Below are 11,812 nucleotides of genomic sequence, written 5' to 3' on the forward strand. Positions count from 1 at the left end.
ATTGTAGAAGCTAAAGAAAAATAAAAAAAAATGTTTAACCAAAAAAAAAAAAAAAAAAAAACTCTTGAAGACTTACAAGTTGTGTTCTGAATCCAGCACAAATGCTAACCTCTGGCTCTGAACCTTTAGCTCCTTCAGGGTGGCAGGGATCTCCTGCAGCAGCTCAACCTGCTCCTGGCTACGTGGCTGACCTGTAGCTTGCACTACTGTGAAAAGCACTATCTGCACATTATCCTGCCATGCCTTGTATTCTGACAGGAACTGACGCACACTGCCCTCATAAGTCACTTCCTCTCCCTCTGCAAGGGCATTTTCCTCATCCTGCCAAATTGAAAAGCAACTAACAGTGTGTACACAAAAGAAAGATATTCTATAACATTTAAAACCACTTTGTCAGCAGTTAGAGGTGGCCAATAAACGAAACATGTCAACCATTTTGCATCAGAGAATTAAATACCTTTGCCATGGCACGCAGGAGGTGCTTAACATCAGCAAGTTGGCGGTTGTGATTGGACAGGATGCCTTTAATGGAGTCTACCAGCAGCTGCAGGGTTTCGGTCACTCTCTCCAGCTGCTGCTCTCTTTCCTCCTGCATGGCTCTCTGACTGGACATCTCCTGGGTGAGGTGATTCTGTGCGTACACAAGCCACTCAGGCCCACCAATGGACAGATCCATGGCAGGACTCTGCAAAGACAATCCAATGCTTTTCAATTAAAAACAGAGCACAACAACAGATTATGGTGAAATGGTTTCAAATTCAGAAGTAGACAGAATATACAGGTAATCAGGTTTATTTCTGACTAAATACATTTAAAATAAAAAGCCAGAAACTAAAATAAATTGTTTTAAATCATACAAGTGAAAGCTGAAAATTCAGCTTTGCCATTACAGGAATACATTTTAAAACTATTGCAATATTCACAATATTACTATTTTTACTGTATTTTTATTTTTTTTAATCAAACTTCATTAAAAAAAAGTGAGACTTTGGGGGGGCGGGGGGTGACTTACTGACTCCAACTTTTGAATGGTTGTGTATATACCGATAAAAATAAATTTGAAAATCCAGCAAGACTCACCAGTCTAAGCAGCAGCTGAAGTTCCAGAGAGGAAACGGAGGTGCTGAACTGGGCAGCATATGAGCAGGTGGCCTGGCATCGTTTCACAAGTTCAAAAAGTGTGGCATCCATGTTCAAGGCTTCTGGAGTGCGGGTACGCAGACCTTCGAAGTTGAGAATAGTGCTGCAGAGAAAAGTAACCTGGTTGGCACACTGACTCTCCTTCAAAACCAGGGCACGGCGTTCTGCTATAGTGGCCTCAAAGTCCTGCAGCACTGGGGCAAGTGCAGGGTTTGCACCACCGGCCCACTTCAGCCTCTGCTCTATGCTGCCCTCTAGACCTGCCAACTTCTCCTGCAACACAAAACCCAACACGGTTTAGATAAGGTTTCTATTTCACTTTGACATGTTCTCCAAAACGTGCAATGGCTTTAACCTGAACGCTGCCAATAGAAGCTTCATCCTGACTGAGTTTGTAGAGCTTCTTCTTCATGTTGCTGAGGATGATGGAACAAGGCGGGGGACTGACGGTCATGGGCTGCGTCCTTGCACCGAGAATGTCCTCATGCTGCCACTAATAACAGAGATCAGAAGGTAAAGGTCACATTTACTGCTGCTTTGTAAAATTACATGGGTCATTCCTGTGCAATCTGTAGTATTTTTTTGTAAATGGAGTACCGGTTCTTACCTGGAACATAGTGATGTGAAGCTGAGTCCTCTGCAGGCTGACCTTACAAGCTTCAATGCTGACTTCTAGACGTCGTACCAGGTCCAGTTTTTTCCAGGCTGTGTCGTAGGAGCTGGCCAGCACTGTGGCCCTATTGAGCAGCAGCTGGGATATCCGTCCTGCCTGCACCCCTTGCTCTACTGCTTTCTTGCACAGGTCATCCATAGACACTTTCCCCTCAGCGCCAAAGTCCTTGGCCTCCACCTGGGCTATGAGATCCATGCCGAGGGCACTGAGAGCACTGCAAATGGCTAGGCCCAGAGCCTGGGTGGGGAGCCCCATTAGCATCTGCCTCACAAAGTCTGCCGTGAAGGCTTTGATGGGCCGCATCATCTGGTCCTCGCTCACTACAGTGGAGCCTCGGTACATGGGTTTCACTATGGGTACTGGGCCATTAGAGGGTAGAGGCTCATCAGTGGGTGTAGGACACGTTCCTATTAGAAAAAATGAGAAGGCTGTCTAATAAAAAGCCTGATTCTGCACAATGACATGCTACTCTTGTGTGCTACTTTGTACTCCTTCCTTTATTCATGTGTCATTCCTAATATTGAGAAATATCCCTAATATTGAGAAATTATCTATTAGATGTTTACCAGATAGCGTCTGTGCAAATGATCCGCACAAATGGAAGAAGTCTCGGATGGTCTGGAGTCTCTTCAGGAAGAAAATCTCATCCAAGACCTGCCTGGTCTGCACATTATCAAAGAAATGGACCTGCGTAGCTCTGGACTCCCGAATCACATCCACCTTTCTCCAGGCAGCAGGCACATCCATAGAGTTCAGCTAGAGGGGAGAACAGGATTCATTTAGACACCACTCCAATCTAATAAATCTCAGCTAGGGACAAAAACAGAAGAAAAACCTCACCACCCCCTAGTCATATGCTTTTTTTTTTTTATCTTTCTCCACTTCAATTGTTTGTCACAATCTGTTGTTTTTTTATGGAATCCATTCAATATGAATACACAATAATAATAGCATCAAAAAACATTGAAAATGTGTTTTATTCTATTAAAGACAAAAATACACATTTATATAAACTAAAATCAATGAAAGATATTACTATCATAACAAAACTCCATATGGCATTTAACTGATGTGTATACTTCTCAGACTGAGGAAAAAACATCCCTCACATCTGTATTCTTTGAAACATTGTTTAGGTTTACAGAACATCTCAACTGTACATCAGACTCAGGTGGTCAAATATTAGACAATATTACACCTCTATCCAAACAGGAATTACAAACTACCATATATTTTACAAATCAGTATTTTTTACCTTGTCAATCAGAAGTCCAAAAGCAGTCTCCAGCTGTGCAAACATGCCATCAAAAGCTACCAACAACATCTGACCGGCACTCATCTTGGGCGTTTCCTGCACAGAGCTCTCCATGCTGCGTGGCTGGATCAGTTCTGAGTACTGGGCCCGTAAAACCCTGACACAACAACACACAAAACAATGACACAAAGTTTAAGTCCATCCAAAAACAATAACACGCTTCTTCACACACTGCTTAGTAAATATTTCTATTGTCCATGTTACCTGGTGATATCCAGATAGTGGTCATCTGGATCCTCCTCCAGGCCCATGGCGGTGTTACGAAGGTGAGCTTGCAGAACCTCCCCCAGTCCCTGCAGAGAAACCCCATCTGCGCACTGATCGATAAGCGCGTCGAGCTCCGCTAGCATGGTCTCTAATGTATTTTCTCCCTTCAGCATGCAGCGCAGAGCCTCTGGGAAGATGATCTGACGGAAGTTTGTGTTGAGCTCCTTCAAATATTAAAAAAATGTTTGAGAGGGGGAAAAACATCACTGAAACCACTGAATACCATTAAACACTAACAAAATTACCTGAAGGCAGGTGTAGACACCATTGGCCAGGTAGACAACTTGCAAAGTCTCGGCAAGACTGAGGATATCCAGGTCATGTGACAGAAGCTGGCACTGCTGCAAAAGTTGCACAAGACATGTGATGTTTCCACTCATACTGCAGAGCTCTTCCAGGAACCAGGCACCATCACAAGACGTCAGCTCCACCAGCTGCTCTCCGGCACTGGCTGCAGCTCCCTCCATCACCAGGTTACGCCTGCAAAGCACAGAAACACTGAATTCTTTAATCCTTTAAGATCAAAGATAAAAAAAAAAAAAGGGTTTGGGTATGGAGGACCAGAAAATTATATCGGCAACAAATGAGTTTTTTTTAAGCCAAAGACTCAGACCTGGTGAGGGCACAGAGGGCAGAGACGATGATACCGGCTAGACTGAAGGACCCGAGCTCAGCATCCTCGTGCAGGAAGACTTTGATACAGCGCTCGATCTCCTGCAGCTGCTCCTCACAAACGTGCACACCAGCGCCCTCTGCCTTCAGACGCTCTACCTGACGCATCAGCCGAGTGTTGGTTTCTGCTGTGTGGTGCTGCAGCGCCATCTCGATGCTAGACAGGAACTGACATGTGGCAGGAGGGGGGTGGGGTGCAAACTGCATTTCATACCTGACAAGAAAAGAGGATTTTTATGACATCTGATTAAAGGACATGGAAAAGTCAAGGAAACCTTTGTTATTACAAATTTAAAAATGGATTACAATGAGCGTGAAACTTTTTAAAAACATTTTAAAAAATCTTACCGAGACCAAACTTTTGAACGGTAGAGTAATTATAAAATTTTACCGTTTTTTATTATTTGAAGTTGAACCAGTTATTGAAGAAAAAGCAGCCAAAACGTATCTACCACAACCCTCTTCAATCACTCGCATATGCGACTAAATCTTCACTCCGGGCGACTAAATGATGTCTAATATTAGCCAATGGCTAATAAATTCTCAGATTTTACTCGCCAGTGTGTGAGTTGGAGGCTAAGTATAAGTTTAGCACAGATATATTTTCACTCGCCGAACACTCTGACTGAGCGCTTCAGAGTTTCACTCTCCGTCAGCTGATCTGTGATATTTTTCAGTTCATCTGAATGGATGCGCAGCGCACCTGTATTTAGCGTACCGTAAACTCTAGTGTGAAAGTGCACGACTCGCCGTTGCTTTGTCTCACACACACACACACAGAGAGAGAGAGAGCGAGAGAGAATTGACGCGCTACATGTAAACGATATTCTTTGTTGCATTTTCCTGTCAAAATTCCTTTGGAATTCTTCAGCTTTTTAGAACTGCCGCTTTCTTCGGTAGTGGGCAGAACTAATGCGCAAACGGCAATCTCATTGGCTGGCGCTCATCTATTATCGCCCCTGTTTTGATTTCAGCAAGTCAGTTAGAGCGAACGCACACAACCTGATTAATATTCATGAATCCAGCAGCTCATTAATCCTTAGTGCGTTTTATATTGTTCTTATTAGTAGAATTCATGTCATTATCTTATCAGTATTTTTGTTAGTTTTTTCCCAATTTTGTTTTACAGAAACACTGAATGACCAAAAAAGCACCAGCACCAGTCTTAAGTTCAGTTAAAAGGACTAATATGCATTCATACATGGTTATCAAGTTTTAATTCTAATGACTAAAGTTCTATTATTAAATAATACTTGATCATAATATTATAATGCTTGACTGACTGACGTCAAGAGTGTACTTTCAGATATTTAAAAAACTGCCATTTTACAAAAATGTATTATATATATATATATCAGTCTGGCGAGTGAACTAAAAAATGTACTAGCCAATGGCGATTCAATTGCCAAGGTGTCCGTAGAGGGTTTTACCATATCTTTGACTGGTAGTGAACTTGAGAGACAAACAGTAGTTGCACTTACTGGTGATAGACAGTCTGGCAGTGATCGACAGTCATGTCACAAACCAGCTCCTCCATCCACTGTGTCCACGTGTGAACTCTGTGCCTGAGCAGCACCGCACGGGGATACAGCAAGGCCACGGTGGCATAGCTGTGCAGGTGCTCGAGACAGCCACGGAGGGGGGTGGGGTGCAAACTGCATTTCATACCTGACAAGAAAAGAGGATTTTTATGACATCTGATTAAAGGACATGGAAAAGTCAAGGAAACCTTTGTTATTACAAATTTAAAAATGGATTACAATGAGCGTGAAACTTTTTAAAAACATTTTAAAAAATCTTACCGAGACCAAACTTTTGAACGGTAGAGTAATTATAAAATTTTACCGTTTTTTATTATTTGAAGTTGAACCAGTTATTGAAGAAAAAGCAGCCAAAACGTATCTACCACAACCCTCTTCAATCACTCGCATATGCGACTAAATCTTCACTCCGGGCGACTAAATGATGTCTAATATTAGCCAATGGCTAATAAATTCTCAGATTTTACTCGCCAGTGTGTGAGTTGGAGGCTAAGTATAAGTTTAGCACAGATATATTTTCACTCGCCGAACACTCTGACTGAGCGCTTCAGAGTTTCACTCTCAGTCAGCTGATCTGTGATATTTTTCAGTTCATCTGAATGGATGCGCAGCGCACCTGTATTTAGCGTACCGTAAACTCTAGTGTGAAAGTGCACGACTCGCCGTTGCTTTGTCTCACACACACACACCCAGAGAGAGAGAGAGCGAGAGAGAATTGACGCGCTACATGTAAACGATATTCTTTGTTGCATTTTCCTGTCAAAATTCCTTTGGAATTCTTCAGCTTTTTAGAACTGCCGCTTTCTTCGGTAGTGGGCAGAACTAATGCGCAAACGGCAATCTCATTGGCTGGCGCTCATCTATTATCGCCCCTGTTTTGATTTCAGCAAGTCAGTTAGAGCGAACGCACACAACCTGATTAATATTCATGAATCCAGCAGCTCATTAATCCTTAGTGCGTTTTATATTGTTTCAATTGCCAAGGTGTCCGTAGAGGGTTGTACCATATCTTTGACTGGTAGTGAACTTGAGAGACAAACAGTAGTTGCACTTACTGGTGATAGACAGTCTGGCAGTGATCGACAGTCATGTCACAAACCAGCTCCTCCATCCACTGTGTCCACGTGTGAACTCTGTGCCTGAGCAGCACCGCACGGGGATACAGCAAGGCCACGGTGGCATAGCTGTGCAGGTGCTCGAGACAGCCACGCAGCTGAGAGCGCCGCTGCTGTAACAGAGCGCTCACATCTGCCTCCAGTGCCTCACACTGGCTAATAAGATGTGCCTGGCCTGCATTCTGCAAGAAAGATGTTGCTGGCACATAGCTGGGTGGACCTGCGGGTTACAAGGACCAAAGGAAGAAATTAGAAATTTGTAAGTGCTCCTTCTGATTATCATCAAACTTTAGTTAATATTCTGTAAAAGAAAAAAAAAAAACGAAATCATCTGCACCTAAATCAATAGGGCTGCTGATCTCCTGGAGGAGGCTGGCAAGCTGGGTGGCCTCTAGATTGGAAAAGGCAGCTTGATACTGAGAGATGCACTGATCCAGATCTGACAACTTCCCCTGAATGGCATCCTGTACAGTCCTCTGCCTGGACTGCAACTGAGTGTGCTCGGAGTATCTGGAAAGGGATGGGAGAAAGACTGACAGTGAGAATTTATAATCTGTCCCATCAAATCTACACTAATGATTAATGATCAAGCAATAATCGTGACCAGCTGAACATGATTCCTTCCAAAAAATACTTTGGTGGTCTCATCTGCTGACCTGTGCTCCAGGGAGTGGATGGGATGATCTGCTCTGGTGTCGGCTCCCTCCATGAACTCCATCTCCTCCAGCAGCTTGCCCTGCACTTTCTCCACCTGTGTGAGCTGCTCCTGCAGGTTTAGGTACTCATCAACCTCCTCCTCCACCTGCGGCAGCACACCAATCATCTCATCACGATTCTTGAACCAGTTCACCTGAGAAACGAGAAAAAAATTTTGTTTAGCAAACCAAGTCAGGTCAAATTTATTTGTGTAGCGCTTTTCACAATACATTGTTTCAAAGCAGCTTTACAGAAAATCATAATGTTAATGTGTATAATATCTTAACATGTTCATGTCTTATAATGGCATTTAGCAGATTAGCGCTGGGCAATAATACTGTTTAGATTTTACGACAATCAAGTACCAAAGCAGTTGAGATTTGCTATATAGTACATAATCACTCCATCACTCCACTATGTGAATAAAGTTGGACATACATGTATATCCAACTTTATATAAAGAGCTGGGTGATAATAGTTACATTTTGTAATGAAACAAATCAGGCAGTTAAGATTTGCTATATAGTACAAATCGCTTAACTTGAGTGTACTGTATACATGCAGACAAAGTGGGATATAATATACATTCAACTTTATATTAGCTCTGCGATAACGGTTTACATTTTGTGATGATATAAACCAGTTTGAGTGTCATTTTTTTGATGGTGTTTACAAGCTTAAGTAGAAACAACTAAAATGAATCAATTAGTAGTTTGGTTCCCCTAAAAATGTGATATTGCAACATGGCTCAACCAGGGGCAACAGTTTGAGGAGGGACTACCTGTTTACCATGTCATGAAGTGGGATTGTTCAGGCAATTAATTATTATAGTCAGCAAATGAAATGAAATCAGCATAAAAACACACACACCTCACATTTAAGTGGCCAATGTACATTTCTGTACTATTTGCACAGAATTCTCACCTTAATCTCAGCCACACGGGAGGAGAAGAGGCTGCGTGTGATGTCTCGCTCCATTTCTCTCTTGCTCTGCTTGTTCTCTGCTTGCTGACCACCTCCTCCGTACACAGCCCCTGCAAAGCCCACCTCACCACCTGCTGTCCAATCCACCAGGGGGTCATACACAAATGCCTCCAAAAGAGTCAAGAGGGTCTCTCTTCCACATCGCATTATCTGGATCACCTGAAAGGAAAGGACACCATTCAAATTTGTATGCATGTTCTAAACTAAACATTAAATGCATTATTCCCATTCTTACCTGTTCACAGGACAGTCTAAAGATGCCCTCCACTCCTGTGACCCCCAAAGCGGTCTCAATGTTGTGTGTCATACGGAAAGGAACCTTCTCTGGTACTCTCAAGCTTTTTCCTGTTAGGACAATGAAGTATTTAAATGTCTATGTGAATAAAGTATGTTTGGCCTCATTCTCAAGTGAACAAGCACTCACCCTTCTCAAAACAGACATTGTAGTCAATGTGTACCACCTCGCCTGTCGTCATATCAATCAGCACGTTGTCAAGGTGACGATCCCCCAAACCAATGATGTATCCCACCATTGACATTACAGCAGTGGATCTGGCATAAGACTAAATGAGACACCCAAGATTGGTTAATTATAGTGCAATGCGTTTAGCCTAACATTGTGCCGAACATGGTTAGGACAAGGTGAACAGTGGTTCCTCTAACCTGAGTCACGCTCCACCACTCACTGGGGGTGGTACAGGAGCACCAGAGCTCCTTTGCCAAGAGGTTAGGGGGTGTAGCCTCCATTAGCTCTCGGAGAACGTCTCTCATGACACTCAACGGCCAGTCACGGCGCGACACATCTAAACTAAGCCCGACAGCCTTTAAGGCAGGACTGATCTTACTGTAGTAGAGCTCACTGGGCCGTGGAACCATGGGAAGATTCTGAGGTTGCTGGAAGGAGTCCTGTGCCTACATTTAAGAAAAGGTACAAGATTTGGTCAATTTTTAAATGTATCTCTTTACATTTAACAAATGTTTACAATAAATAATCAGGTGCATTATCATAAGAGTATTTTCCTTCACTGAACGTGAAGCCAGTCAATAGGGCTGCAGTAAAAAAAAAAATATATATTTTTTATAAAGTAAAATAAATAACATTTTTATGGTCTTGGTTATGTTACGTAAAAGAATATACATTTTTCAGAAATGCTCATTTTCACTCACCTTCTGGGCTTGGACCACAGCCTCACGCTGCTGCCAGCGTTTATACAGGCCAAAAAGTGGAGTGGCTCCATCCACCCACTGGATAAGGCCTGATCTGGTGCCCAGCGGTGTGACCGAATAATGACGGGCATGAAACCTTGGACTCTCCTGTTGATTCACTTTAGTGAACATGGTGTTGACAATAGACAAGAACTGCATGATCCTCTCATCCAAATGCAAGTCCTCCAATCCTAAAACAAAGAAAATGCTTATATAAGCAAATGGCATGTATTAAAGGGAAAATTCTGTAATTTAATTACCCTCACATCGTTCCAAACCATCATCATATAAAGCTCAGAATACTAAACTGCTTAATTTATATGGATTACAATGTCTTTATTAGTTTTCGTGGAATGGACTTTAAAAGGAGGGACAGAAATCTCTTAGGTAATAATCTCTTTATTTGTGTTTCAAAGATGAACAAAAGTCTTATGGGTTTGGAACAACATGAGGGTGAGTAAATGATGGAAATTCATGTTGGTGATGCTTTTAGCCACGTTTAAATCTCATACCTTTGAATAGGTATGGATAGTTTCTGCCATCAGAGCCTAGGAAGTAGAGCTTCTTAGGTTTGGTTTTAGTTGGCAGGATGGTGATGGTGTTGCCTACACCCTGGATGGTGACTGCATCTGTAGCAGACACCTCTCCTGGCAGCGCCATCTCTGAGTTGGTCATGGCAGTCAGGCGGGGGCTGATCTCATCAAGCCGCAGGAGATAACTGGCCCGTTTCTGTGCCCTCTGCTGCAAGCTCAGCATGATCTGTGAAAGGATGAGGTAGAATTACAAAAAGGTAAAATGCACAGCATGCATAACAGCATTTCCTCAGAACACTTATGCACACAGCTGCCTTTACCTGTTTGAAGGGCACCCAGCTGCTGGCAGGATTGGCTGGATTAAGAGGGTTCCTCAGTCTCTCTAGAGCATTGTGGATGGTCTCTCCGTATGTCTCCTGAAACCACGCTTCATGAGGAGTCTCTGCCGAAGCAGCAGTGATGCTGCGCACGTGATCCAGTGCAAAAACCACAGGCTTCATCAGAGCAGAATGCTTCTCTCTCATAATAGCCACCTTCTCATCCCTAAACCACAAGAGATTGGGAATTTAAATGATTTTCCAAGAGGCATGAGTCACTCACTAATGAAGTTTCTCCTTCTATATTGATTCCCAGGGTCGTGACTTACTTGCGCAGAGTGTTGTTGTTCTGAACTCTTTTCACCTCGTCCTCCAGCTGTTGAATCCTGCGCAGAACGTGCATGTGTTGCTGCTGCAAGACCCCCAGCCAGAGCTCGTCCCAGAGCAGAGTGACCCTTCTCAGCTCGCCCACCAACATCTGCACCTGCACCCACAAGGATCAACAAAACAACTCTTAAACACAATGGCCTTTAATACAATCAGACACACACAGAACAGTAAAGTCCTTTCTGTAATACCTGCAGCACCATGGTGGGGTTGGCGGAAGACAGCTTGTCTACGATCTTGCTGTAGCAGCCCTGCATCATGGCTTGGTCCTCGCTAGAATACATCACCATCTCTTCCCCACGGCTGCTCTCTTGAGAAGTTGGCCCGCTGCCCATCTCGCTCTCACCTCCACAAAGAGCCTCTCCCTGCATGTTCCCAAGCAGGGTTGGCAGGGAAGACGGCAGCTTGTTACCTGGCAGAGATGAAAACATTATTTTTTTCCCAAAGAGGCTAAACTTCTATATATGATCTCTAAAATGAGAACTGATTGGTTGTTTAAGGCAATGTCTCCACCAAAGCATTTTATCTTGAAGCCAGAGCATTTTTCAATTGTCTTCAATAAAAAAAAAAAAAGCAAGTAGAGTGATGAGACTATTAGGGCTGTCACGATTATAAAATTTGGCTGATGATTAATTGTCTAAAAATAGGCACGGTTGTTGCGATTAATTATCTGTTTTAGGGCTTTGGCGATTATCACGATTAATTGTTTGTTTTTATGGCTTTCATTATATAATTGATTAATTTAAGGGTTCAGTAAATAATTGTTAAACATGTTTATTCTGTTAACTATTTGTATTCTTACAAAAAACATTCATGAATATAAGATAGAAATCATGAGAAAAAGAAAGGCTTCTAATAATCTTTCGGTTTGTGATAATTCCTTCCTTCTTTAAACTTAAAGTATTATAATGGGAATATATAATCTTGGAGAGAGAGATTTATCGTGCTGACTGTCATAACTGTACG

The 11,812-nt window shown here is 42.7% G+C and overlaps 1 protein-coding gene across 1 annotated transcript in view; it reads right to left on the bottom strand.

The window, feature by feature from the left end:
- Nucleotides 1-3: 3 nt before the first annotated feature.
- Nucleotides 4-11,812, bottom strand: part of LOC107674133 (serine/threonine-protein kinase SMG1-like) — a gene marked incomplete at its 3' end in the record, with an annotated part of 35,493 nt that continues 23,684 nt past the window's right edge. Inside the window, exons 30-52 of the mRNA XM_016468030.1 lie at nt 11,038-11,258; nt 10,789-10,943; nt 10,463-10,685; nt 10,122-10,368; nt 9,571-9,800; nt 9,067-9,315; nt 8,828-8,966; nt 8,639-8,748; nt 8,344-8,562; nt 7,380-7,573; nt 7,061-7,233; nt 6,664-6,943; nt 4,009-4,281; nt 3,641-3,875; nt 3,333-3,559; nt 3,069-3,225; nt 2,380-2,569; nt 1,748-2,220; nt 1,496-1,633; nt 1,081-1,413; nt 458-685; nt 110-321; nt 4-10 (exon numbers count right to left, since the gene is read on the bottom strand). Coding sequence (XP_016323516.1) covers nt 4-10; nt 110-321; nt 458-685; nt 1,081-1,413; nt 1,496-1,633; nt 1,748-2,220; nt 2,380-2,569; nt 3,069-3,225; nt 3,333-3,559; nt 3,641-3,875; nt 4,009-4,281; nt 6,664-6,943; nt 7,061-7,233; nt 7,380-7,573; nt 8,344-8,562; nt 8,639-8,748; nt 8,828-8,966; nt 9,067-9,315; nt 9,571-9,800; nt 10,122-10,368; nt 10,463-10,685; nt 10,789-10,943; nt 11,038-11,258 — 4,913 coding nt within the window. The remainder of the gene's footprint in view (nt 11-109; nt 322-457; nt 686-1,080; nt 1,414-1,495; nt 1,634-1,747; nt 2,221-2,379; nt 2,570-3,068; nt 3,226-3,332; nt 3,560-3,640; nt 3,876-4,008; nt 4,282-6,663; nt 6,944-7,060; nt 7,234-7,379; nt 7,574-8,343; nt 8,563-8,638; nt 8,749-8,827; nt 8,967-9,066; nt 9,316-9,570; nt 9,801-10,121; nt 10,369-10,462; nt 10,686-10,788; nt 10,944-11,037; nt 11,259-11,812) is intronic.

The sequence above is a fragment of the Sinocyclocheilus anshuiensis genome, unplaced genomic scaffold (assembly GCF_001515605.1).
Source record: "Sinocyclocheilus anshuiensis isolate Anshui unplaced genomic scaffold, SAMN03320099.WGS_v1.1 scaffold893, whole genome shotgun sequence".
Taxonomy (NCBI): Eukaryota; Metazoa; Chordata; class Actinopteri; order Cypriniformes; family Cyprinidae; genus Sinocyclocheilus; species Sinocyclocheilus anshuiensis.